The 27,569-nt window shown below is 39.8% G+C and overlaps 1 protein-coding gene across 14 annotated transcripts in view; it reads right to left on the bottom strand.

Annotated features, from left to right (window-relative positions):
* Positions 1 to 27,569, bottom strand: part of STIL (STIL centriolar assembly protein) — an 81,463-nt gene that overhangs the window by 11,853 nt on the left and 42,041 nt on the right. For 7 of the 14 annotated variants that reach the window (XM_063656533.1, XM_054488867.2, XM_054488884.2 and 4 more), the window contains 7 exons: positions 25,227 to 25,377; positions 23,337 to 23,446; positions 18,988 to 19,102; positions 16,939 to 17,907; positions 10,016 to 10,181; positions 7,629 to 7,860; positions 897 to 1,110 (listed from right to left, as the gene is read on the bottom strand). In XM_063656533.1, coding sequence (XP_063512603.1) covers positions 897 to 1,110; positions 7,629 to 7,860; positions 10,016 to 10,181; positions 16,939 to 17,907; positions 18,988 to 19,102; positions 23,337 to 23,446; positions 25,227 to 25,377 — 1,957 coding nt within the window. The remainder of the gene's footprint in view (positions 1 to 896; positions 1,111 to 7,628; positions 7,861 to 10,015; positions 10,182 to 16,938; positions 17,908 to 18,987; positions 19,103 to 23,336; positions 23,447 to 25,226; positions 25,378 to 27,569) is intronic. The other 7 variants (XM_063656543.1, XM_054488893.2, XM_063656578.1 and 4 more) reach the window with 1 other exon arrangement.

Genomic DNA, 27,569 nt, shown 5'->3' with positions numbered 1-27,569 from the left:
TGAAAAGTGATAATATGTTTCAGTTATAAATTAGGCCTTTATGATATTCACAGAGTTAGGCTCCTTTTCTTCTCACTTTCTAAAAGTAAGAATGACCTGTGATACTATTTCTGCATATTTCATTCCCTGAGCATACAAGCTGCTAGCACCAGTCTAGGACCTAGCAAGCAAATAACAAATATGTGTTCATTGATGAATACATAGGGCCCTGTGAAGTATGTTGCCTTCTTGCAAATGGACAAATCAAATGTTCTACAATTTGGATGAAAGTGACAGTCAGGGTTTCTCTATCCTTTAAGTCCCAGATCACATTTTAAGTTTTATAATACTAGTTCCTCCAACCAGAATTATCCCTTTATTCTGTGTTCTCTTTGCTTTACACTACTACACCTCAACAGCCTGTCTTATAATTGTTACTAGTCTGCATGTGCTGTTGTTTCCCCTAGGCTCTCAAGGGCACAGAATGTCATATTCACCTTTATATTATCGATTTCACTTAGCCTACTGTCTTAGACTAAGCTAAGTAATAAACATTGGCTTACCTGAACTAAAATCAGTAAATATTATCATAAATATCCCACTACTTTCCAATTTTCAAATTTCCGAGAAACTCTTGCTTATTTTCTAATACTAATTTTGGTTTGAATTAGGCATAATATCAATATTTATACTTTAAAAATAAAGCTGTGTTTTTCTAAGTACTTAAATATGTTTACAGTAAATTACTGAATTTAAGTTATAATTTATGAAAAGCTAAAAGAAATGCTACATTGTTAATTAGGCAAAAATCTTTTTATCTTAAGGTCTCCATCAGTTTAAACCTAGGAAAAGTTTAACTAGTATATCCTATACTGAATAACCTTCTCAAAAAGATGAAATGCTCTACATTTTCTTACCAATAAATCCTGGTAAATTTTCTGGTTAGCTGATGGTTGATGAAGCAAGGGTTGCATTACTTGCTCAATTTTTGGTTCCCCTGATGTTTCAGAATTGTTACTGGCACCCCCTGTTGGTCCAGTCTGTAAACACATGCTTACACTTTCTGCCAGCTGGCCATTTGGAAAGAACACAGGTACATCAGGTTCTTTTCTCACAACTAGAGAAGAGCTGCTGGGAAGGATATATAATGTGTTAGTCATTGAGGTACCTTTAACATATAATTGAAATGTAGTAACTTTAGAATAAAGGGTTAAGACTCAAGAAGCATCTGGTTTATATTTTTAGCTCTTAGTGATGATGCTACATAAACACCCCATCTTAGCCAGGTGCAGTGGCTCATGCCTGTAATCTGTGTTTTGGGAGAGCAAGGCAAGAGAAGTTTGAGGTAAGAAGTTCAAGATCAGACTGGGGAATACAGCGAGACCCCATCTCCACAAAAAATTTGTTTTAATTAGCTGGGTGTGACACCATGCATCTGTAATCCTAGCTGCTCAGGAGGCTGAGCAAGAGGATCACTTAGCCCAGGAATTCGAGGCTGCAGTGAGCTATGATTGTACCACTGCACTCAGCCTAGGCATCAGAGCAAGACCCTGTTTCTATAAGAAAGAAAAAAGAAAACGCCTCATTTTAACAGGCTGCATATAAACTAAACCATGGTACTTTTTAACTTGTGTTACTTATATTTAAGACAACTTTCTTTGAAGCCTGGAAAACAAGCTGTTGATTTCTCCTGAACTTGATGGCAATGGAAATTTTTAGAGCATTTAAATATTTTAGATATGTTATTTGTTCATTCCAAGTTTTGGGGTTTTTTTTTTTTTTTTTTTGAGACAGTCTCACTGTGTCACCCAGGCTGGAGTGTAGTGACGTCATCTCAGCTGACTGTAACCTCCGCCTCCCAGGTTCAAGTGATTCTCCTGCCTCAGCCTCCTGAGTAGCTGGGATTACAGGTGTGCACCACCATGTCCGGCTAGTTTCTGTATTTTTAGTAGAGATGGGGTTTCACCATGTTGGCCAGGCTGGTCTCGAACTCCTGACCTCAGGTGATCTGCCCGCCTCAGCCTCCCCAAGTGCTGGGATTACAGGCATGAGCCACTGCACCTGGCCTCAAGGATTTAAAAATATCTGTCTTGGTGTCTAACCTAGGAAGCAAAAACCAAAACTGTAAAAGAACAAACCCAAAACATTAAAGCTTACAAGGGTCCTTAATAAAATAACACCAAGAGCTAGATAGCTCCTTTTACCATGTGAGGACACAAGGAAGAGGCATCAACTATGAACCAGGAAATGGATCCTCACAAAACATTACATCTGCTGGTGCCTCAACCTTGGAGTTTCCAGCCCTCAGAACAATGAGAAACAAATTTCTGTTATTTATAAGCCAAAATAAATAAATAAATGTCTACGCTCTTTAGGGGGAAGAAAAAGGAATAAATAAAAATGTCAAATCTCAACAAAAGATTTAAGATTAAATAAAAAATTTTAAAATGCTTCTAATATGCCAAGTATTATTAGGTATGTCCAAAGCACAGCTTCTAAAGAAAAATATGGATCATTTTAAAAGAAAGTCTCTATAAATACTACATACCACTACTCACTGTGGGGAAAAAGTAATCAATAACCAATTAAGCTGCAAGGCAAATAAATTTATCTTTCACAGACTACCTCAACATCAGAAACACTGATCCAACAAGATATCTAAGGGGGACTGGAAGCCCCGGAGTTGGGTGTCATCTATGAATACTCAGCAGTGGGAACCAGAGCACGAATCAGACCAACAGTGCGAGAAGGATCCCAGAGAAGCACCGAAACCATCATAGACAACACTGGAGAAAGTATTTAATCCAAATCAACAACCCAAATCAATGCTGAGCAAAGACTAGATTTACATCTAGTTATGTGTTGGGATCGACAGATTTAATTAATTGCTCTGAAAAAGCAATTAACTTCATTCTATCAATTAACTCAGATCTATTTCTAAAGGTAAAAAAAAAAAAAAAAAAAAAAAAAAAAGCCAGAACAAGGGCATGGTGGCTCACATCTGTAATCCCAGCACTTTGGGAGGCCGAGGCAAGCAGATCACTTGAGGTCAGGAGTTCGAGACCAGCCTGGCCAACACGGTGAAACACCGTCTTCACTAAAAATACAAAAATTAGCTGGGTGTGGTGGCGTACACTTGTAATCCCAGCTACTTGAGAGGCTGAGGCAGAAGGATCTCTGGAACCCAGGAGGTGGAGGTTGCAGTGAACCAAGATCACACTACTGCACTCCAGCCTGAGCAACAGAGCAACACTCCATCTCAAAAAAAAAAAAAAAAAAAAACACCGCAAGATTGGATATTTTTTAAAATTCCAATCTGAAAACCCCCATTATTCTAGAAAGTAGTCTGAAGTTTACAGAGTTAAGGAGAATAAATAAAGATCCGATGGTTTGCTCCTCTTTGTCCTCAGTTTCTATAATTATTCCAAATAAACTGCAGACCTACTTTGGGGCTCACCCCATGGGGAACCAGATACTGGGTCAAACTGTAGTTTTTTTTAATTAATTACTTTTTTTGAAACAGAGTTGGCCAGACATGGTGACTCACACCTGTAATCCCAGCACTTTGGGAGGCTGAGGCGGGCAGATCATCTGAGGTCAGGAGTTGGAGACCAGCCTGGCCAACACGGAGAAACCCCGTCTCTAATAAAAATACAAAACTTAGCCGGGCGTGGTGGCAGGTGCCTGTAATCCTAGCTACTTGGCAGGCTGAGGCAGGAGAATCGCTTGTACCTGGGAGGCGGAGGGTGCAGTGAGCTGAGATTGCGCCACTGCACTCCAGTCTGGATGACAGAGCAAGACTGTCTCAAAAAAAATAAATAAATAAGAAAGAAACAGTCTCTCTCTGTCACCCAGGCTGGAGTGCAGTGGCGTGATCATAGCTCATTGCAGACTCAACTTCCCAGGCTCCAGTGATCCTCCCACCTTAGCCTCCTGAACAGCTGGGACCAAGGGCTAATTTTTGTAATTTTGGTAGAGACAGGGTTTCACCATGTTACCCAGGCTGGTCTCAAATACCTTAGCACAAGCAATCGGTTCACTTTGGCCTCCCAAAGTGCTAAGATTATAGGCATGAGCCACCAAGCCCAGCAAATTCTAAAAATATGGAAATTACTATGATCCTTACCCTGCAGGAACTCAATCTAACATACACAAAAGAGCTTTTCTGTATACTGTGACACACACAATGAGTGCTTAATTGAATCATATGATTAAAACATATACTATACTAAAAGGAGATGTTCCTCTGTAGTTTTCTGAAGGGACATGTTTATTGTCTTAGCCATTATTGTAATCACAATGATTTAAAATGTCAAATATCACAAGGCTTATTAATTTCTAAAAAGTAATCCACTGCCTGCCCCATGTCACCTTACTAGTTCACCTTTTTTTATTTTTATAAATGGAGTCTCACTCTGTTATTGAAGCCAGAGTACAATGGCACTTATCATAGATCACTGCAACCTCAAACTTCTGGTCTCAAGCGATCCTCCTGTTTCAGCCTCCTGAGTAGGTGGAACTACTACAGGCACATACCACCACACCCGGCTAAGTTAAAATATTTTTTTATAGAGACAGGGTCTCACTATTTTGCCTAGCCTGGTCTCGAATTTCAAATTAACCTCTTTAAACTGTTTCATGTACTATTATCCTGGGATGTTTTATACCTACATTTTTCTTTTACCTTCAAAATTTATCCTACACCTGATCCCTTCCACGAATTCCAGAAGTCCAAGACACCTTCATCTCACTTGGTATTTAGTTTATTAATTAGTTAGTATCTTAACTTCCACTCTTAACATCCTTCAGTTCTCCACGAAACAATTAGAATGGTCTTCAAAAAATGAAAATCAGATCATAACACTCCATTATCTAAAATCTTCCACTAGCTTTAATGAGCATGCAATAAATTAAAAATTCTTTTCTATATCCTACAAAGCCCCACATAACTTGGCTCCTGCCTGTATCTCGGACTTCATTTCCTATACTCTCCCTCTCAATCACTATGTCCAGCCACACTGGCTTTCATGCTTGTTTCTGTAACTTTTAAACTCACACTTGCCATTACACTTGCTTTTTCCTCCACCTGGAATACTCATCCCCAGATATTACCATGACTGGCCCCTTCTCAACATTTAGGTCACTACTCAAATGTCACCCCCTCAGAGATGGTTTCCTTCACCACTCTACCTAATATAACACCTTGCTCCCAGGCTACCATCCCAGTTACACTCCACTTGATCACTCTAGTTTACTTTTTCAGAGCAGTTGTCACTATATGAAATTATGTTATTTGCTGCTCATGTGGTTAAATTCCATAAAGTTAGGAGCTTTGCCTAACCTAGTATTTGATATGTAGTGTCTAGTTTTGTGGTAGCACATACCAGAAACTCAAATATTTGCTGAGTTTGTTTCCAAATTTGCTGAGGATATAAATTACTTTAGGCCAGGTGCAGTGGCTCATACCAGTAATCCCAACAATTTGAAAGGCCGAGGCAGGTGGATCACCTGAGGTCAGGAGTTCAAGACCACCCTGGCTAACATGGCAAAACTCTGTCTCTACCAAAAATAAGAAAATTAGCCAGGTGTGGTGGCCTGTGCCTGTAGTCCCAGCTACTTGGGAGGCTGAGGTTGCAGTGAGCCGAGATTGCGCCACTGTATTCCAGCCTGGGCGACACAGCGCGTATCTAAAAAGAAAAAAAAAAATTTACTTTAGAATCCGTTTTTTGTTTTGTTTTGTTTTGAGACTTAATCTTGCTCTGTCACCCAGGCTGGAGTGCAGTGGCACAATCTCGGCTCACTGCAACCTCCACCTCCCGGGTTCAGGCAATTCTCCTGCCTCAGCCTCCCAAGTACCTGGAACTACATGTGTGTACCACCATGCCCAGTTACAGGCAAGAGTCACTGAGCCTGGCCTACGATCCTTATTTAATGGAAAATTTCATAATGAAAAATTTCAAACATGAGAGAATTATTTTACAAATCACCATATACAATCAGTTTCAAAAATGACCAACAAATAGCCAACCTTATTTCATTTATACTCCTAGCCATTTCATTCTCCCACAGAATTAATTTGAAGCAAATCTCAGATAACATTTCATATACAAATATTAAGGTTCTATCACTCAAAAACAGACTCTTTTATATATAATGGCAATATGGAGAATCTAGAAATTTCCTCATCTCACAGTGTCTCATGCCTATAATCCCAGCAATTTGGAAGGCTGAGGCAGGCGGATCACCTCAGGTGAGGAGTTCGATATCAGCCTGGCCAACATGGGAAGCCTCATCTCTACTAAAAATACAAAAATTAGCTGGGCGTGGTGGCGCACGCCTGTAATCCCAGCTGCTTGGGAGGCTGGGCCTCAAGAATGACTTGAACCTGGGAGGCAGAGGTTGCAGTGAGCCAAGACAGTGCCATTGCACTCCAGCCTGGGTGAAAAAGTGAGACTCTGTCTCAAAAAATAAATACATAAAATAAAACAGTCCAGGCACAGTGGCTCATGCCTGTAATCCCAGCAATTTAGGAGGCCAAGGTGGGTGGATCACCTGAGGTCAGGAGTTCACGACCAGCCTGGCCAACATGGCGAAACCTCATCTCTAAAAAAAATACAAACAAAATTAGCCCAGCATGGTGGCAGGTGTCTGTAATCCCAGCTACTCAGGAGGCTGAGGCAGGAGAATCACTTGAACCCAGGAGGCAGGGATTGCAGTGAGCCAAGATCGCACCATTGCACTCTAGACTGAGCAACAAGAGCAAAACTCCGTCTCATAAATAAATAAATAAATAAAATAAAGAAAAGAAATTTCTCCGCCAGGTGTGGTGGCTCACGCCTGTAATCCCAGCACTTTGGGAGGCCGAGGCGGGCAGATCACGAGGTCAGATCGAGACCATCCTGGCTAACATGGTGAAACCCCATCTCTACTAAAAATACAAAAACGGAATTAGCCAGGCATGGTGGCAGGAGCCTGTAGTCCCAGCTACTCGGCAGGCTGAGGCAGGAGAATGGCGTGAACCCGGGAGGCGGAGATTGCAGTGAGCCAAGATTGCACCACTACACTCCAGCCTGGGCAACAGAGCAGGACTCCGTCAAAAAAAAAAAAAAAAAAAAAAAAAATTTCTCCATCTGTATCTGGAACCCAATATTATCAGAAACTCTAGGGTGAGGCCTGAGCTTGTGTATTTTTGAAGTTTTCTTCTGATTTCTGATTTATCCAGACTATTAATATAGCCAAAGACTGACATCTGGAAATGGTTCTAGAAGGCTCAGAGTTGTCGGTTACATAGAAATCATATCAAGTAAAGACATAAATGAAAATACCAGTTAGAAAATATATCATTTCTGAGTTAGAAGACTTTAAAGAAATTAGAATTAAAAACAAAAAAAAAACCTGAACAGAACGGCAACTGTAATGAATAATAATGCATTGTATATTTCAAAATTGCTAATAGTAGACTTTAAATGTTTTTACCACAGAAAAAGTTAAGTATGTGAAGTGATAGATTTGTTGGTCTGATTTAATCATTCCATACCGTAAACATGCATCTAAACATTGTGCCCCACAAATATATACAATTATTATTTGTCTATCAAAAAATTTTTTTTTTGAAAGTAGGATGAAAGACTAAATCAAAGAGACCTTACTTGGATACAGAAAGTGGCTGGTTAAATTCTTCTTCCACAGCAATGTTGCTCTCTTCAAAACTGGGAATATCGACTGCTTTTAATGAAGATGCACTACCTGGAAGACTTGTGACTTCATTATTAATATCAACAGAAAAATTCATGTCCTCACTGGAAATTTTGGTATCATCTTGCTTCAGTTGAGAGTCAGGCTCTTGATCCTCACCTGCTGCATTCCAAAACAAGCTAGCACCTAGAGGTTAAATAATTTAAGATACTGAAACAAACATTCAACTTTAAAAATAATACTCTGCCAAACCTTTGTTAGGAATAGCCATATCGGCCGGGTGCAATGGCTCACGCCTGTAATCCCAACACTTTGAGAGGCAGAGGCGGGAGGATCACTTGAGCTCAGGAGTTCGAGACCAGCCTGGGCAACATGAAGAAATCCTGTCTCTACAAAAAATTAGCCAGGTGTGGTGGTGTGCCTGTAGTCCCATCTACTCAGGAGGCAGAGGTGGAAGATAACTTGAGCCCAGGAGGTCAATGCTGCAATGAGCTGTGATTGTGCTACTGCATTCCAGCCTGGGCAACACTGTGAGACTCTGGCTCAAAAAAAAAAAAAAAAAAATATATATATATACACACACACACACACACAATTACTTAGAACTGAGTTTTTAGATTATATTTCCTCAGAAATGCCAGGAAGAGGTAGGCGGAAGACAGAAAGACAAAACACTGGGGGATGGGTCGGGTGGAAGGGCACATTCTGGGTTCTGCTTTTTCAAGAAGGGTGGCTCTGAAATGATTTGCTTTACATATTAAGGTTCTGAATATGATCTGTGGGATGGGGTATGCATGTTGAAAACTGCTGCTCTTAATAATATGAGATAATATATAAAATACAAATCCCTAGGTTCTCTGGTTTTGACACTTAAATGCAATATTTAAAAGACTATATTGGTGATGCATCAGACATGTGTAATATCTGTAATATCAGGCAGGTATTAAAAAAAATCAAGTGTTTCCCAATCTTTTTTTTCTTTTTTTTTTTTAAGACAGGGTGTCACTTTGTTGCTCAGGCTGGAGTGCAGTGACACAATCACGGCTCACTGCAGCCTCAACGTCCCTGGGCTCCGGTGATCCTCCCACCTCAGCTTCCTGAGTAGCTGGGACTACAGGTGTGCGCCACCATATATGGCTAATTTTTGTATTTTTTTTAAAGATGGGGCTTCATCATGTTGACCAGGCTGGTCTCGAAGTCCTAGCGTCAAGCAATCCACCTGCCTTGACCTCCCAAAGTGCAAACATTATAGGCATGAGCCACTGCGCCCAGCCTACTTCTCAATCTTTACGAACCACTTACACCTATCTTCAGAGCTATTTGCATGTAATATTGTTTACTTACTCTTTCTTTAAATTAACTTTTTTTACTGAGCCACATTATTTCTGTAAAATCACAGATTTGATATGCTTATTGTATTTATACCTATGAGTATTGGAAAAGATATATTTACAAAATATAAATATTAATCTGTATAACACCCTAAATCATCTTTTGTACCACGAGCCATAGGCATTCTATAATTTGGGGAATATTGCTAATAATAATGATTTAAACAGATGGTTAAAACCAAAAAGTAGCCTGGGTGCAGTGGCTCATGCCTATAATATAATCCCAGCCCTTTGGGAGGCTGAGGTGGGTGGATCATGCAGTCAGGAGTTGGAGACCAGCCTGGCCAACACAGTGAAACCCCATCTCTAGTAAAAATACAAAAATTAGCCAGGTGTGGTGGCAGGCGCTTGTAGTCCCAGCTACTCAGAAGAATCACTTGAACCCAGAAGGCGGAGGTTGCAGAGAGCCGAGACTATGCCACTGCACTCCAGCCTGTGTGACGGAGTGAGACACCATCTCAAAAAAAAAAAAAAAAAAAAAAAAAAGTAAATCCTAGTCAAAATGGTTTCTACTCTGATACTTGGGTGATTTTATGAAAATAAATTAATACAACCAAGACTGGATGGACGTGGTGGCTCACGCCTGTAATCCCAACACTTTGGGAGGCTGAGACAGGAGGATTGCTTGAACCTAGGATGTGGAGGTTGCAGTGAGCTGAGACCTGCACTCTAGCTTGGGCAACAGAGCGAGACTCCATTTCAAAAAAAAAAAAAAAGAATTGGGTCCAGCCTAGAAAAGTAGCAAAACCAAACACTATATCATGTTATGCAGTTTGCAGGTGTAGTTTTATTTCACAAAGACTAAAATTACACAAAAACTTAAGTCATACTCTCGTCACCTTGGTTTTGGTCCTACTGCACCATGCACCAATTTGAACATAAAATTCAAAAACCAGATATGAAAAGCATTTTTAACAATTTCCTTACAAATTAAAAAAAACTGAAATTACCTGTGCTCACAGCAATGCTTACACTTTTTCTCATGTGCAAGCCAGGGGAAGACTGTGCTTCCACGGAAACCAACTCCATTTGTCTTCCAGCTTGCACTGTATCTTCAACAGTGGTTGTCTTAGGGGAACAGGGCGTCAGAGACTGTGCTTCCAACAAACGCTGAATCTGTATCAATTAAAAACATACTTTAAACTGGCAGGGAAGTAATCAACAAAACTGGCAGCAGTTTAATAATGAATTACAAAGCGCCCTAGTTATAAGAAACTGACTTTTAAGTCTATTTTCTCAAATTTCAACTAGACCATACCATGAAACTTATTCAATATAAAAAGCCATTATCACTAGTTATTAAGAAGCACTTTAAGTATACTTTTTGTTGTTGTTGTTGAGACAGGGTCTTGCTCTGTCACCCAAGCTGTCACCCACCCGTGGTGCAATCATGGCTTATTGCAGCCTCAACCTCCCAGGCTCAATGAATCCTCCCACCTCAGCCTCCTGGGGTGGCTGGGACTACAGGCATGCACCACCCTGCCTGGCTAATTTTCACATGTTTTGTAGAGATGGGGTTTTGCCATGTTGCCCAGGCTGTTCTCGAACTCCTGGACTCAAGCAATCCGCCCACCTCAGCCTTTAAGTATACATTTAAAAGCAATACATAAAGGTGTTTAGCTTAGTATACATAAGTTGATACTCATGTAAAAAAGTGTGAACGGTTAATACTTCAAACTAACATTATATTCCTATTTCACTTATAAATCAAAAGTTAGATTGGAGGTATACTCTGACTCTCTGACTCCATATACCATATACTGAACATATCACACAAGATTATTACAAAGGTAAATCAGAATTGCCCATGTTTGCCCATGTTGAAATTGGATATATTAATAACAATGGAAATCACATAGGAAATGTACAATAAAAGACATTACACACACTCAGGTCCTAAAATTGATCACCCAGTGTTTTTAAAACATTAATCACTAGAATTCTATAGCGCATTTTAACATTTGAAACAGCGAATATTCTTTCTTTCTCAGAACTTTTCTTTTTTTTCTTTGAGACAGAGCCTCGCTCTGTCGCCCAGGCTGGAGTGCAGTGGCGTATCTCGGCTCACTGCAATCTCCACCTCCCGGGTTCACGCCATTCTCCTGCCTCAGCCTCCCGAGTAGCTGGGACTATGCCAGGCTAATTTTTTGTATTTTTTTTAGTAGAGACGGAGTTTCACTATGTTAGCCAAGATGGTCTCGATCTCTTGACCTCGTGATCCACCCACCTCAGCCTCCCAAAGTGCTGGGATTACAGGGGTGAGCCACCACACCCCGCCTCTTTCTCAGAACTTTTAGGGATCGTTTGGCAGGACTTCAGTGTTATTTTTTAAAGTTCCTCTCCTCAAGCTGCATCTTCTCCATTAAAAAAAAAAAGTCACTGAAGTTGGAATATTGAAATATAAAGCTGTGGGTGATTATATCAAACAGTAACAAGTGGTGGGGGGCAGGCAGATCAGTGGAGCAGAATATAGTTCAGAAATAGATGCAAACATATGATACTTTCATTATACAATAAAAAATGCATCTCTCACTGGGTGCAGTGGCTCACGTCTGTAATCCCAGCACTTTGGGAGGCCGAGACAGGTGGATCACCTGAGGTCAGGAGTTCAAGACCAGCCTAGCCAACATGGTAAAACCCTGTCTCTACTAAAAACACAAAAATTAGCCAGGCGTGGTGGCACACTGCTGCAATCCCAGCTACTCAGGTGATAAAGGCAGGAGAATCACTTGCACCTGGGAGGCGGAGGTTGCAGTGAGCTGAGCCAGTGCCCTCCAAGCCTGGGTGACAGAGCAAGATTCTGTCTCAACAACAACAACAAAAAGCATCTCTAAATCATTCGTAAAAAGATATGTATTTATTAAATAAATATGTGAGTCCAGTCATCTGATTAAAAAAAAAAACTTACTTAAATAAAAAAGAATCAACAAATATAATCCTGAAGGGAGAGGGAGAATTTTTTAAAAAGATTTTTTTTTTTGCTGGGCGCGGTGGCTCACTCCTGTAATCCCAGCACTCTGGGAGGCCGAGGCGGGCGGATCACAAGGTCAGGAGATCAAGACCATCCTGGCTAACATGGGAAAACCCCGTCTCTACTAAAAACACAAAAAATTAGCCCGGCTTGGTGGCCGACGCCTGTAGTCCCAGCTACTCAGGAGGCTGAGGCAGGAGAATGGTGTGAACCCGGGAGGCAGAGCTTGCAGTGAGCTGAGATCGCGCCACTGCACTCTAGCCTGGGCGACAGAGTGAGACTCCATCTCAATAAATAAATAAGATTTTTTTTTTTTTTTTTGAGACAGGATCTTACTCTGTCGCCTAGGCCAGAGTACAGTGGCACGGTCTTGGCTCACTGCAGCCTCAGCTTCCTGGGCTGAAGCAATTCTCCTGCTTCAGTCTCCCAAGGAGCTGGGATTACAGGTGCGCAACACTATGGCCAGTTATTTCTTTTTTATTTTTTGTAGAGATGGAGTCTCACTGTGTTGCCCTGGCTGGTCTCATATTCCTGGGCTCAAGTGATCCAACCACCCTGGCCTCCCAAAGTGCTGGGATTACAGGCATGAGCCACTGGGCCCAGCCAAGAATAAATTTTGTATAATCTTGAAAGGAAGAAGGCTTTTCTAAACATAAAACCCAGAAGGAGAATGACTGATATTTTTTTTTTTTCTTTTTGAGACAGAGTCTAGCTCTGTCGCCCAAGCTGGAGTACAGTGCACTTCACTGCAACTTCCGCCTCTGAGGTTCAAGCGATTCTCATGCCTCAGCCTCCTAAGTAGCGGGATTACAGGCGCCCACTACCACGCCCAGGTAATTTTTGTATTTTTAGTAGAGACGGGATTTCACCATGTTGGCCAGGCTGGTCTCAAACTCCTGACCTCAGGTGATCCAACTGCCTAGGTCTCCCAAAGTGCTGGGACTACAGGTGTGAGCCACTGCACCTGGCCTACATTATTTAACTGTATCTAAACTGGAATATTCTGTACAAAACAAATGGTTAAAATGCAAAACACTTAAGACTAACTGTAAGAAACACCACATACATATACATATACATATATATATGATAAAGGACCAATTTCCTTCATATACAATGAGCTCTTATAAATAATAAAATAATCAATTACATATGTTAATATAATGTAAATTAAAACAACTTCTAGGCCAGGCATGGTGGCTCACACCTGTAATCCTAGCACTCTGAGAGGCCGAGGCAGGTGGATCACCTGAGGTCAGGAGTTCGAGACCAGGCTGGCCAACATGGTGAAACCCCTGTCTGTACTAAAAATACAAAAATTAACCAGGCGTGCTGGTGGGTACCTATAATCCCAGCTACTTGGGAGGCTGAGGCAGGAGAATTGCTTCAACCCCGGGGGGCAGGTAGAGGTTGCAGTGAGCCCAGATCATGCCATTTCACTCTAGCCTGGGTGAAAGAGTGAAACTCTGCCTCAAAAAAAAAAAAAAAAATCTTCTAAGACTGGTAATAATTTAAGTTTGCCTAATGTTGGACATGTAGATGTGGAAAAATGGTTTTGGTTTGGGGATATTAAATTGGTATAATCTGGCATCATTCATCTCATCTAGAAAAATAAATAAATAAATAGATATAGCCTTTCCAGCAGCCATTTTCACTCATTCAAGTAACAAACTATGTATTAAGCAACGATTACACATCAAGTACTATTCAAGGTGCTAAGAAAACAGTGATGAATGTGAGCTCCTTCCCTGGAGCTTTCTATCACAAATAGAACAAAAAAACGTGATTAAGGGCCTGAATGATGAAAAGGAAATAGCCATTAGAAGGGCCCAAGGAGGAATTTTTCAGGCAAAGGGAACCAAAAGCTGAAGAACCTAAAGTATAAACATGTTTTGGCATTTTTAAAGAACAAAAAGTTAAAGAAAAAAGCACTACAGCTGAAGTGTCGTGAACACAGAAGACAGTGATAAGAGATGAGTTTGCAGAGAAAGACAAGTCATAAAGGGCTTTAAGGGCCAAGGTAAAGCATTTGGATTTTATTCTAATTGCAATGGAAATCCACTGGAGGATTTTAAGCAAGAGTGCTACAATCTGACCCGGGCTTTAAAGATGGTGTGGGGAAAACAAACAAACAACGACGGTATGGTGTTTCCAAGTATAGGAAACATGAGGGGATAGTACTGGGTGGAAGTGGTATGTAAAGGTGTCATCAGACAGTGGTTTGAATTAGGTTGGTAGCGGGAAAGACAGTAAAGAGTAGTTAAGTTCAGTATATATCTACAAAGCAGAGCCTGGGTTTGTGACTCCTGAGAATTTTGCCTGAGTGACGAGATCAGAGGTGATACCATTAACTAAGATAATAATAGTGAAATAATAGTAATAGTTAACATATACTGAGCACTAACTATATGTCAGCAATATTCTACACCTTTATCTAGTAACTCATTCAGATCCTCAGAACTCCATACAACTACGCCATACATGTGAACAACTGAAAAAAAAAATTAAAACAAAAAACAAAAGAACTCCATACAACTTATGTATAACCCTATTTTGTATGTGAGAAAACTGAAGTCAATGAGGTAAGGTAACTTGTTCATGATCATATAACTTACACTACCCACAAACCAGATCAGAATCCAAGGAGTCTGGTACCACAGCCCACTCTCTTAACCCTTATACCAAAATGAGATTTGCAATATTAGAACAGGAACAAATTTGGGTATCTTTGAACATTTAAAATGTTTATTCCCTTTGGCTTCACAGTTTTACTTCTAGGAATCTATGGTATAGAGATACTTGCACATAGGTAGTAAGATGCAAATATAGGAATGTTCACTGCTGCATTGTCTGCAATAGCAGAAGCTTTAAATGGTTGAAATAATCAATAGGAGAACAATTAGAAAATTTGTTGTATATCATCATAATAGAAACCTATGCAGGGTAAGGAAGTTCGATATATACTTATATAGAAAATGTACAAGATACTTTTTAAAAAGTGGTACCTAAAAATTTAAGTTCATATATATATAAGGAAAATACTATATGTATTTACACACAGAAGCATTTTTTTATATATTTCATATTTTCTAAATATAATGATTCAGATAGTCTAGACCAGGGCCTGTGATCTATAATATTATATTTTAAGTATACAAATTCCAAGTAACTAAGATTTCTAAATAGTATAATGGGTCCTTTTAGCCTCTAATTAGTCTTCTTTTGAACAAGACAGGAAATAAGTGAGAAATAATTATTTTCAACGTAAAAATATTTAGGTATATTCAAATTTTTGCTAAGTGTTTATAATGTAAAAATCCAATTTATATTTTACATTATCTGGGAGTGGTGACTCACACCTATAATCCCAGCACTCTGGGAGGTCAAAGCAGAAAGATCACTTGAGCTGAGGAGTTCAAGACCAGTCTGGGCAACATAGTAAGACCTTTTCTCTAAAAAAAAAGTAAAAATTTTTTAAAAAATTATACTTTACAATTTCAAAGAATTTACCTAGGTTTAAAAAAAACAGCAGAGCTAAATTTTCCTCAGGTGTTCCTATCCAAAGCATTTTCACTGATTTGAAAAATGTCATTGTCTTTTTTTTTGATAAAATGCAAACACTATAACTCCAATTTTATAAAACAAAGATTTTTTTAAAAATCATATGTATGGCCGGGTGCAGTGGCTCACGCCTGTAATCCCAGCACTTTGGGAGGCCGAGGTGGGCGGATCACAAGGTCAGGAGATCGAGACCATCTTGGCTAACATAGTGAAACTCCGTCTCTACTAAAAAAATACAAAAAATTAGCCGGGCATAGTCCCAGCTACTTGGGAGGCTGAGGCAGGAGAATGGCGTGAACCTGGGAGACGGAGAATGGCGTGAACCCGGGAGACGGAGCTTGCTGTAAGCCGAGATTGTGGCACTGCACTCCAGCCTGGGTGACAGAGCAAGACTCCGTCTCAAAAAAAAAAAAAAAAAAATCATATGTATATACGCACATTATACATGTATTTGCATAGTTATAGGATCATGAAAAATATTTAAAACTACATTTCAGGTTGTTCCCATTGGTGCTGGGGAGAAAGAGAGGAACAACTGTTTTGGGGTAGGTATGTGGAGGAAGGACGTCAGTGAGGAAAGAAGAAAAAAGACAACACTTACACACTGAACACTGCGCAAGGATATAATTAACACAAAGAACTCCGTCGAGACTAGCCTGGCCAACATGGCGAAACCCCGTCTCTACTACAAAAACTAGCCAGGCATGGTGGTGCGTGCCTGTAATCCCAGCCCCTAGCGGGGCTGAGGCAGGAAGATTGCTTGAACTTGGGAGGCGGAGGTTGCAGTGAGCCAAGATCATGCCCCTGCACTCCAGCCTGGGCAACAGAAGAGATTCCATCCCAAAAAAAAAAAAGACTAAGAACTCTGCAACAGAGATTCTGAAGAAAGGGAACATTTCAGAATACAAGAAGTAGAATAAGTCCAGTATAGATATACGGAAAGGCTCTAACTATACAGATAGGCATTATATAGGGTTGACAAACTAGAGATGAAGTATAAGCCACTGTCCAGACTTTATATTTAGCTGTATATAAAGGTTTAGTTAATTATAACAGACTTTTCATTAGAGGCAAAAAATAAAAATACAATTCTATTGTAGGTTAGGATATGCATAAGATGGTTCTACTACTAATTAGCGACGTGGCATTGGGTTAAATTATTCTCTCTAATCCTCATTTTACTTACCTGTAAAACAAGAGGGCCTAGAATTCAGTTTCCAAGGTCCCTCCTAATTCTGACATTCTATACTTCTATAAAACATCATTACTGAGGAGAGGTGCCAGTTTTTAAGAAATCATAATACCAAGAAATTAATAGAACTAGGAAAGCACCAAGCAAACCTGTGCCTGAAGTAATCTTAGCTGTCTGTCTTGTTCTGTGAGGAATCGATATGCATCTGGAGATAGTCCCATCATTCCATTATCTGACTCAGTCTTGGGTGTGTGCATGCACACTGTGCAAGGCTGTGGGTTACATGAGTCCATATGTGAAGGCGGTCTTGCCACAGGCGATGGTTCAATATTACTGTGGGGAGAACAACTGTCCATACCTCCCTGAGGTCTCAAGGCTACAGGACTACTTGAAGAACAGAATGCATTACAGTACAGGGCTGGACATCCACTTGGGTGAAATAATGAATGCTTTTGAAGGGCTTCAGACTGGACGTCTTGAATGGATCCAACTGTGTTTGCTCCTTGCCAAGAATATAGTGGACTATATTGAATATGACTATGATGCTGACAACACCTGCAAACCTTTGTGGAACAGTAAGATGGTGGTGGGGGAGTAGGTATCTGAAGTTCCATTGGTCTTCCTGAATTATGGGGTGAAAAAACAAAATTGTGTGGTTGGGACTGCGGGGCAAGAGAAGACTGCCTAGAATTAAGTGTGGAGGGTCTTATAGGATACTCTTCGTTTTGTACATTTCCAGCAGAAACTGTTTGGAGCTTTTCAAATATATCATGAGATGGCCCATTATGAGAAGATGGTTTTACACTGTTCCTGGTATGGGGGTTCCCTTTCTTACAGGCAGGTGGCTGTCTTACTTTGCAGTGTCTCAAAAGAGCTGGTTTATCCTGGTTTAACTGATTTGGTGTTCCTCTCAAGGAAGGCTCTCCAGCTTCAACTTCTGGACTGCGTTTCTCATCATAAAGCTGGGGTTGCAATGGCTTCAAGTGTTCCGAGTGGTTAATCAAAGGAGGATTTTCATTATTCACCATTTCCAATGGAGTAGGCAGAGGGTTTGATTCTATGAAATTGCCATCCAACACAAGCGAAAGTTCAGGAACTGATGGTTGGATCTTAGAAATCTACAAGTAAGAAAGAAATAGAAACAAGTATTTTTTTGGACAAACTGTATACTTTACTTTCCTCAGACCAGTATTTCCCAAATTACATCTAATTACATATTAACAAGTGTTCATTCTTTATTTAGACCATCAGTAAATTTTTTCTGGGCATGTTTTATGTACTAAGCACTAGGAATGCAATTGTAAGCAAAATAAACAAGGTCCTTGCCCTAAAAGAATAAAACTAAACACTTCCCAAACTTATTTAATAATGGAATTCTTTTTATTAAAACACTAACTCTGCTAAAATCACAGAACACAATATGAGAAACTGTTTTATACAACTTTTTAAATCCTCTCTGCAAAAAATAAAATTGTCACAAGCAGAATGTTTTCACAGATCTAGCAGCAAATGTTTATGTACCTTAAATAGTAAAATCTTCCAATAAATGTTTCAGAATATTTCTCCACTAAGAAGTCACTCACTGTTATTCCTTCTATTGATATCAACTAAGAGTTGGAAAGCAAAAAAGAGTAAACAAAATACTCGCTGTGATGAATTTGGTTATAATTTGATATTAACTTAAAAAAATCCTTCCCATTCCTTTTTCTTCTAAAATAAGTAATTACACCAATTAAACAATTCTAAAATGACCCACAGGTTGGTAGCAATCAAAAAATTATGACAAAAATTTTAACAATTAACCTCTGAAAGCAAGTATAATGTTTTCTCGGAATATAGTGATAAAAACCAATGTCAAGCTCCAGTGACAGTATATAATGTTGAGTCTATAAATCCCAGCTTTACTACTTACTAGTTGTGTGTCTTGGGTAGGTAACTTAACCAATCTACGTCTCAGTTTACTCTAGGAATAACCATACATGCTTATTACATAGATATTACACATATGTATGTATCATTACATATAATATAAATTATTATATATAACTGTGAGATACTTATATCTCTCTATATAGATATAACCATAGAGATAGAAATAGCTGGATATATCTAAGAATGATACTTAGGTTTCAGGTAGTATTATGAAGAGACTTAGGTCTCTAACCACAAAAGTGAATGCATTTTAAAATCAGTGATACCTTCTGACTCACTGGATGAGGACTAGGAATTGGTCTTGGAGAAAAATCTTCATCTTCAACACCAGAGTCGTGATCAGGTATTGGCATTTTCCCAGGAGATAACTTTTGGGAAGACCTAAAGAATAGAAGGGGAGACCAGAAAAGCCTTTGGTAATCCAGTGTTTTCTTTCTTCTAGAAATGGAATAAAAGTCCTTTAATAAGTTGCAGTAGTACTCAGATCATTTAATTTAGTATCTGACAACCACAAATTATTTTATTTTTCAGGCCAGTGTTAGTTGACCAGGGAAGCTGGACCAGCCAGCCTTAATAAACTACCCTATTTACCTGATCATAGCAAGTTTAACCTTGTATTGTTAATGTCACAATAAACCAAGTCACTGGGCACTCTCTAGTTGATCACTTTGATGAATATAGAAACAAGTAAGACTTAGTACTTGCTGTCAAAAAATTTATAATCCAGTATTAAAGGTTATTAAACACACTATATTATAAACCCTCTGTATTAAAAAGGAAAACCAAATAAGGAATTATATTTTCCTATGTACTTGTATCTGTGACGGGAAAATACTTTGAGAAATCAAGGTACTACCCTCCCATTTAGTCAGGAATACTCATCGTATCACAGATGGCATGCCCAGCAAAACAGAAAATTTCTGAGTGCTGGTACCGAGTTTTAAAAGCTGAAATTAGTATTCAAGACTAAAGATTTGGAATACTACATGCATCAGGCTTTTTTACATCCTACACTAGACAAAGTCTCAATAGGATGCATTAGGGAAAAGAAAAGCCAGAATGAAAGCTAACAGCGCTCAGGATTAATGGGATCCCTAAAAAAGCACCCTGCATTCTGTTTCATGCAAGTTGAATCCTCCCTAGCAGGAAGAACAACAGGAACTCCAAGGCAGGTTTGAAAATCAAACAGCAGAAGAGACCTTTTGCCCTAAACCCTGATTGTCTGAAGAGGCAGACCTTCACAGAGTTCCTTCTGTACAAGGTATTACAATGAAGCAATCAGAATGTCTGCATGATTATGTTTAAGCAGAAATGGGTCTTCAGTCCCACAAAGCTCTTCTCCGACACCCAAGACTGCTTGAGATACATAATGATATTCCAAAGCGCTCAGTGCAGCATGGACAGGAAACAAGAGAGCCAGTGGCCTGAACAGGGTCAAAAGTTGTAGCAGGAACTTGCACAAATCTGACAAAGACCAGATGCAAATGAAAACACCTCAGCAGATTGTAGCACAGACGGATGAGAATCACGTCACCCCATATCACCAGTACTGGCATACCATTAGTCCCCTCTACATTATATATAATCCCAGAGAAAAGGGAATAAAGAAACCTTGAATTAGGTGAAATTTGGTGTCTATAATCCAGTAGAATAAATAGGGGCTTAAAATAGATATTAAGTTTAATTACTAACTTTTTAAAGTTATATTCTTTTGTATACCTGAGTTGTGGCATGATTAATATCTGTTTTGTACTTAAGATGAATACACACACAAAACTGTTGACACTGAGCAATAAAATCCATTTCTTAGCTTTTTTTTTGGGGGGGAGGGGGGTGGATAGAGTCTCCCTCTGTCACCCAGGCTGGAGTACAGTAGCATGACTTCAGTTCACAGCAATCTCCGCCTCCAAGGTTCAAGTGATTCTTGAGCCTCAGTGTCCGAGGAGCTCGGACTACAGGCATGTGCCAGCACGCCCAGCTAATTTTTATATTTTTAGTAGACACAGGGTTTCGCCATGTTGGTCAGGCTGGTCTTGAACTCCTGACCTCAGGTGATCCACTCACCTCTGCCTCCCAAAGCACTGGGATTACAAGTGTGAGCCACTGTGCCTGGCCTCATTTCTTAGCTTTTTTAGTACCCAGGGAAAAAAAGGAAAAACTTCAGGTTGTATAGTTATAACAACAGTATTTTAGGAAAGACAAACATTTTGATAACATTTAAAATGACTGTTCCTCATTAAAGCTTAGGCCAGAATGGAAAATAAACAAGGTTTTTTAACATTACTTTTTTTGAAGCCGGGTTTCACTCTATTACTTAGGCTAGAGTGCAGTTGGCGTAGCATGATCATAGCTCTCCAACTCGACTTCTTGGGCCCAAGTGATCCTCCCACCTCAGCCTTCTGAGTAGCTTTTAATAACAATCTTAAAGAAATTGCTATTGTCGCCTTAGTTTGGCTATTTCTTCCATAAATATTCAATAAAATGTTGAATAAGGTCTTAAAATTTAACACAGTAAAGATGTTCCTGGCTGGGTGAGGGACACAAGCCTGTAATCCCAGCACTTTGGGAGGCCAAGGCGGGTGGATCATTTGAGGTCAGGAGTTCGGGGCCAGCCTGGCCAACATGGTGAAACCCCATCTCTACTAAAAATACAAAAATTAGCCGGGCGTGGTGATGCACACCTGTAATCCCAGCTACTTGGGAGGCTGAGGCAGGAGAATTCCTTGAACCTGCGAGGTGGAGGTTGCAGTGAGCTGAGATCACACCACTGTACTCCAGCCTGGGTGACAGAGTGAAACCCCATCTCAAAAAAAAAAAAGATAAAGACTGACTTCCTGGAGGGAAAAGGAATTCTGCCAGCAGACTGCCTTTGGACTCAAACTGCAATTCTTCCCTGGGTGTCCAGCCTACCAGCCTACCTGTAGACATTTTTTGTCTTTTTTTTTTTTTCTTTGAGACAGGGTCTTATTTTATCACTCAGGCTGCAGTGCAGTGCCACGAACATGGCTCACTGAAGCCTTGACTTCCTGGGCAAGTGATCCTCCACCTCAGCCCTGCAAGTAGCTGGGACTACAGGCATGTGCCACCACACCCAGCTAATTTCTGTACTTCTTTTCTGTTTTTGTAGAGGCAGGGTTTTGCCACATTGCCCAGGCTGGTCTCGAACTCCTGAGCTCAAGCAATCCTCCCGTCTCAGCCTCCCAAAGTACTGGGATTAAAGGGATGAGCCACTGTGCTCAGCCTCTACCTGTAGACTTTGGATTTGCCAAACCTTCACAAATACAGAAGCCAATTCCTTAAAACAAATATCTCTACATACACACATCTTGTTGTTTCTGTTAATATGGAGAACCCTAGTACAAGATAATATCTTTTTTATTTTTTTTGAGATGGAGTCTCACTGTATCACCCAGGATGGAGTGTAGTGGCACGATCTTGGCTCACTACAACCTGTGCCTCTTGGGTTCAAGTGATTCTCTTGCTTCAGCCTCCTGAATAGCTGGGATTACAGGCATGCACCACCAGGCAAGGCTAATTCTTGTATTTTTAGTAAAGACGGGGTTTCACCACGTTGGCCAGGCTGGTCTCCAAGTCCCGAGACTCAGGTGATCTGCCCGCCTCTGCCTCCCAAAGTACTGGGATCACAGGCGTGAGCCACTGGGCCCGGCCGAGAATATCTTCTTTACCACAAAAGGTAGAATATACTGACCCAAGAAGTCACAAGACTTTATTTAATTAATATTCTCCAAGTGTGTTTTAGAAGTTTTAAAACAATTTTTTTTTTAGGTAGGAGTTTGTTTTGAGACAGGTTCTTACTCTGTTGCCCAGGCTGAAGTGCAGTGGCACAATCTCAGCTTACTGCAACCTCTGCCTCCCGGGTTCAAGCGATTCTCCCAATTCAGCGTACCGAATAGCTGGGATTACAGGCACGCTCCAGTGTGTCTGGCTAATTTTTGTATTTTTAGTCGAGACGGGGTTTCACCATGTTGGCCAGGCTGGTCTTAAACTCCTGACCTCAAGTAATCTGCCCGCCTTGGATTCCCAAAGTGCTGGGATTATAGGCGTGAGCCATCACACTCCAGCTAGTAGTTACTTTCATAGTAGTTTATCTCATAGGTCCAGATTTAAAACTATAACGAAGGGTTGGGGACGATGGTTCACACATGTGATCCCAGCACTTTGGGAGGCCAGGGCAGAAGGATCACTTGAGGCTAGGAGCTCGAGACCAACCTGGCCAATACAGCGAGACCCCACCTTTAATTTAAATATTAAAATAAGAAACTTATAAGGAAGGGAAGAACAAATAGAAAGCACTAAACTAAACAGGAAGCAGATTCTTGCTAAGCAAGATAATTTTTTGACAAATACTTTTGTATTTTTCCTGTATAATACATCAGCCCAAATGAAAACCATATTAGAGTTGCCATTTCATTAAAATAACTATGCAACTTCCTAGTGAATATAAAGGAATGCATTTAAAGCAAAGACATTTATGGTACATAAGATTTAAAAAATCGTTTCATCAGAAATAATTTAGTTATTTTAATTACTCACCAAAAACTAATAAATGTAATTTTTTAAAAAACATACACATAATAATAAAAAGATCTTTTACCTCTCAATTGAAAAATTCTTGGAAGCCTTACTGAAAAACTCTGTTTCTGCATTTTGGCTTTCAGCGCTCAGTTCACAACGGATTGGATTTTTGTCAGGAGGTTCAACATTCTGAAATGAAGTAGGTCATATTTTGAGATCTGACTTAAATAAGAACACCAGAGAATTCTATTTAGATGAAAAGTAGCTCTGAAACACTAGATGATGGAGTGGCAGACTTCTGATTTCTGTAACCCTCTTTTGTAAACTGTCCAGTTCCCTGCTACATAAGTAAAAAAGTTAATCACTTGTGTTATAATCACAGATTCAGTGAATATAACTATGAAATGAGAATACCATCTAAAGAATAAAATGATAAATATGTCTCTAAAACAGAAATAAAATATTAGATCTCAGTTAAAATATGTATAATTAAAATACAAAAACTTTATAGCTTACATAACCTATAAAATATAAAATGTATATAATATATATTAAGATATTTTTATATATAACATATTATATATGTAATATAATGTATATATTATATAATATTAAAATATATAAGTATTTATATAAATATATAGATGTATAACATATACATGATCTCAAAGAAGGTATTAAATAAGATCTGAGTGGACACATGTGGTTATTTAAAAGTATTCAATATTTTTCTGATAAAGAATGTACTTTTATTAGTCTGAGACCTAAAATAATCAATAAGTTATTGAAAAGTAGCATTTGAATATTTTCATATAATGACACCTAGTTTCAAAGATCTACTTCCTCTTTTTTTTTTTTTGAGACAGAGTTTCGCTCTTGTTGCCCAGGCTAGATAGAGTGCAGCGGCATGATCTCAGTTCACTGCAACCTCCACCTCCCGGGTTCAAACGATTCTCCTGCCTCAGTCTCCCAAGTAGCTAGGATTACAGGCACCCGGCACCATGCCTGGCTAATTTTTGTATTTTTAGTAGAGACAGAGTTTCACCACGTTGGCCAGGCTGGTCTCAAACTCCTGACCTCAGGTGATCTGCCCGCCTCGGCCTCCCAAAGTGCTGGGATTGGAGGTGTGAGCCACCACGCCTGGCCTAAAGATCTACTTTTTCTATGATCATCATCTAGTTGTGTTTCTAGGTATTTTATTAGATGATATACTAACAATCCATTCTGATTCTTTAGATACATAATATAAATAATGGCCTTTAAGTACAAAAAACCATTTCTTATTCCCACACATTTTAAAAATAATACAGTCACGGTCAGGTGCAGTGGCTCACACCTATAATCCCAGCACTCTGGGAGGCTTAGGCAGGTGGATCATCTAAGGTCAGGAGTTCGAGACCAGCATGGCCAACATGGTGAAACTCCGTCTCTAATGAAAATACAAAAAAAAAATAATTAGCCAGGTGTGATGGTGGGCTCCTGTAATCCCAGCTATTCTGGAGGCTAAGGCAGGAGAATCACTTGAACCTGGGAGGCGGAGGTTGCAGTGAGCCGAGATCACGCCACTGCACTCCAGCCTGGGCAACAGAGTGAGACTCCATCTCAAAAAAATAAAAAAATACATCAGGACAAAGAAAAGTACTGAGATCCCACAAAGTTAACCTTCACAAGTATAAAATGATATATGAACAACTGATATATTCTTCAAAGATTTTAGAAAAACATGGGCAAGTTATTCTGTGGGTAACCTCTGGTTCTCTATTGTAATTTGGTTGAAGATATGATCTCAGATTTACTAAAAAAATTTAACCATAAATGAATAAAGTTAATATTTAATAAGATTATTTATAAGTAAACAAAGCATAATAGTTTGGATTACTATTTTAAAGGGTAAAAGCTGTTGGGTTTAAACTGCCAAAGTGCAAAACCCTAAACAGTCACTAATGTACTAGGCAATCAAATCACTTACTTTGAAAAGATGTAATGTTTCCTTACTGGTTAGCAACTGAAACCGAAAGTCAGGTATCTTGCCATCACAAGGGAAGCATTCATAAAACTCAGGCTCCTTATGTGTCATAGAATAGAGAACTATGATGAAATTTCCAGATTCTGAAAAAACCCTGCACAAAAAAAAGGCATTTAATTAAAATTTAATGAGGATAACATGATTACACGCAAATAGCTTCATGTGTCTCCCAATCTAATTAACAAAATGACTAAAAGGTGCAATTTTTGTTCAAAAACTAGGGTCCACCACTTAGGAAGGCAAAAGGTAGGAGGATTGCTTGAGGCCAGGAGTTTGAGACCAGCCTTGTCAACATAGCGAGACCCCTCCTCTCTACAAAAAAAATTTTATTTTATTCAGGAGGCTGAGGCAGGAGAATGGCGTGAACCCGGGAGACCAAGCTTGTAGTGAGCCGAGATCGCGCCACTGCACTCCAGCCTGGGGGACAGAGCAAGACTCCGTCTCAAAAAAAAAAAAAAAAAAAGGGAGCAATTCAAAATTAATTTTACTGAGGATTTACTGTCAATATGAACTTAAAGCATGATCAGTAATTGATAATAAAACATAATTGTACTAAATCATAGCAAAGGAACTAAAACTAACATTTAATTTCTGCTAAATATAACTAATTATCTTGAAAAGTTAAAACAAAATGTTAAAAGTAGAACTCCAAAAGCATCTGAAGAAAATACAAGTGATTTTTTTACTTCAGTAAATACACCTGGAGTGGGTGAATCTTTTCTAAACACGATAGGAAAAAGATTAATAAATATGACTAAAAAACAGTAAGTCTGTTTGCGAAAAATATTGTTAAACTTAAATGACAATCTGGGGGAAAACCATTGCTATATATTATAAATATGTATTTATCTATGTATTTTACATTATATATAGAGAGACAGCTTGCTAGCACAAGCAATATGAAAAGATGCGCAGGCCGGGCGCAGTGGCTCACGCCGGTAATCCCAGCACTTTGGGAGGCCGAGGCAGGCGGATCACGAGGTCAGATCAAGACCATCCTGGCTAACAGAGTGAAACTCTGTCTCTACTAAAAATACAAAACATCAGCCAGGCGTGGTGGCGGGCGCCTGTAGTCCCAGCTACTCGGGAGGCTGAGGCAGGAGAATGGCGTGAACCCGGGAGGTGGAGCTTGCAGTGAGCCGAGATCGCGCCACAGCACTCCAGCCCGGGGGACAGAGCAAGATTCCGTCTCAAAAAAAAAAAAAGAAAAGATATATACACAATCTAAGAGAAAAATGGCTAAAGACGTGACTAGGCAGTTCCTGGAAGATGAGGTTATAAATCATTGGAAAAGATTATTTTTCATCTATCAGGTTAGCAGAGGTCAAAAGTTTAACAACAGCCCTCCACTTACCTCTCTGAGCTCATCTCCAGCTACTCTCTCCTTCCTTCACTCCTCTCTAGCTACAGTGGCCTCTTTGCTGCTCCTTGAAGATGTAACGTGCTGTTTCACCCAGAGCCCTTACACTTAACACATCCTTTGCCTAGGACAGTGCCCCAGACAGCCACAAGGCTTACTTCCTCACCTCAAATTGGCCTCCCTGACCATCTATTTAAATTGCAACTCTTGGCCGGGCGCAGTGGCTCACGCCTGTAATCTCAGCACTTTGGGAGGCCAAGGCAGGCAGATCACCTGAGGTCAGGAGTTCGAGACCAGCCTGACCAACATGGAGAAACCCCGTCTCTACTGAAAAAATACAAAATTAGCCGGGCGTGGTGGCACATGCCTGTAATCCCAGCTACTCGGGAGGCTGAGGCAGGAGAAACGCTTGAACCCAGGAGGTGGAGGTTTCTGTGAGCTGAGATTGAGCCACTGCACTCCAGCCTGGGCGACAGAGCGAGACTCCATCTCAAAAAAAATAAGTAAAATAAAATAAATAAATAAAAATTTAAAAATAAATAAATAAATAAATAAATGGCAACTCTTTACTTGCCACTATCATTCAGACACACAACATCCTCCTCTCAGGCTTTATTTTTCTCCACAGTTCTCATCGCCTTTTAATATACTATTTATTTTATTTATTCTGTTTATTGCCTGTCTCTGCAGGACTATTTTATTTTTTATTTATTTATTTTTTTTTGTTGCCCAGGCTGGAGTGTAGTGGTGTGATCTCAGCTCACTGTAACCTCTGCCTCCCAGGTGCAAGTGATTCTCCTGCCTCAACCTCCTGAGTAGCTGGGATTACCGGTGTGCTCGACCACACCGGGCTAATTTTTGCATTTTTAGTAGAGATGGGGTTTCACCATGTTGGCCAAGCTGGTCTCTAATGCCTGGCCTCAAGT

Source organism: Pongo pygmaeus, chromosome 1 (genome assembly GCF_028885625.2).
Source record: "Pongo pygmaeus isolate AG05252 chromosome 1, NHGRI_mPonPyg2-v2.0_pri, whole genome shotgun sequence".
Lineage (NCBI taxonomy): Eukaryota > Metazoa > Chordata > Mammalia > Primates > Hominidae > Pongo > Pongo pygmaeus.
Note: the sequence above shows the minus strand (reverse complement) of the source record. Positions and strands in the feature narration are given on the sequence as shown.